The 897-nt window shown below is 43.9% G+C and overlaps 1 protein-coding gene across 1 annotated transcript; it reads left to right on the top strand.

Annotated features, from left to right (window-relative positions):
- Nucleotides 1-289: 289 nt before the first annotated feature.
- Nucleotides 290-505, top strand: SARC_17447 (hypothetical protein; the record flags this gene model as incomplete). The annotated part of the gene is made up of 1 exon (XM_014288462.1): nt 290-505. A coding segment is annotated over one exon (216 nt), but the record flags the coding sequence as incomplete, so codon positions are not given.
- Nucleotides 506-897: the final 392 nt, after the last annotated feature.

The raw sequence follows: 897 nt of genomic DNA on the forward strand, positions 1-897 counted from the left end.
TATCCCTTAACTAAACTTGGGGGACGGATCCCCTCTTGACTGTGCCTGCCACTAATAGAGCTTTCTTAGGCTGGCCTGTATCTTTCGAATCGCGTCCGGTTTCCCCTTTTCTTTAAAGGATCTGGCCCATATGCGATAGACAAGAGATTTCCTACTCCACATACTTTTAAAAAAATAATCTTTTATAAACTTTAAGGAAGTTTCCCCAGTGCTATCCAATATATTTATATATATATATATATATATACATATATATCATGTACTAATCTCATCTGTCGCACACGTACAGACCTACATCAACCAGCGCCTACAACAAGAGAAGTCCGGCATCGACGAGGACGGGGCAGTGATCCAGCAATACCGCACCGAAATCGAGCGCATGCAGAAGGAAATAGCCGAACTCACATCCGCGCCAAAGGTTATTCAACGTCGTCGTTGTACGGCCTGTGGTCGAGAGCTGCAACTGCCTGTGGTGCACTTCTTGTGCGAACACAGCTTCCATCAGGTGTGTGCGCTGTGTCGTGGGTGTGATCGGATATATTTCAGAGGGGGAAACGGGACGGGGGGGGGGGGATGTTATATTATTCTATGGATATGGTGTGTGTGTTTCATCTATGGATTTGGTATGTGTGGTTTATCTATCTATCTATGGGTATTGTATGTGTATTCTATCCATCTATTGATATGGTATGTGTATTCTATCCATCTATTGATATGGTATGTGTGTCCGTCATTTATATATTGGTAGATGTGTTCGGTGCCTTGTATGGGATATACGGAGTACACGAATTCGTATCCGCTCCAAAGGTTATTCAACGCCCAACTTGTACTGCCCGTGGTTGTGAGCTGAACCTGATAGTTGTGCATTTCATGTGCGAGTATATTCCGAATTAGGCA

Source organism: Sphaeroforma arctica, assembly GCF_001186125.1.
Source record: "Sphaeroforma arctica JP610 unplaced genomic scaffold supercont1.10789, whole genome shotgun sequence".
Classification (NCBI taxonomy): domain Eukaryota; class Ichthyosporea; order Ichthyophonida; genus Sphaeroforma; species Sphaeroforma arctica.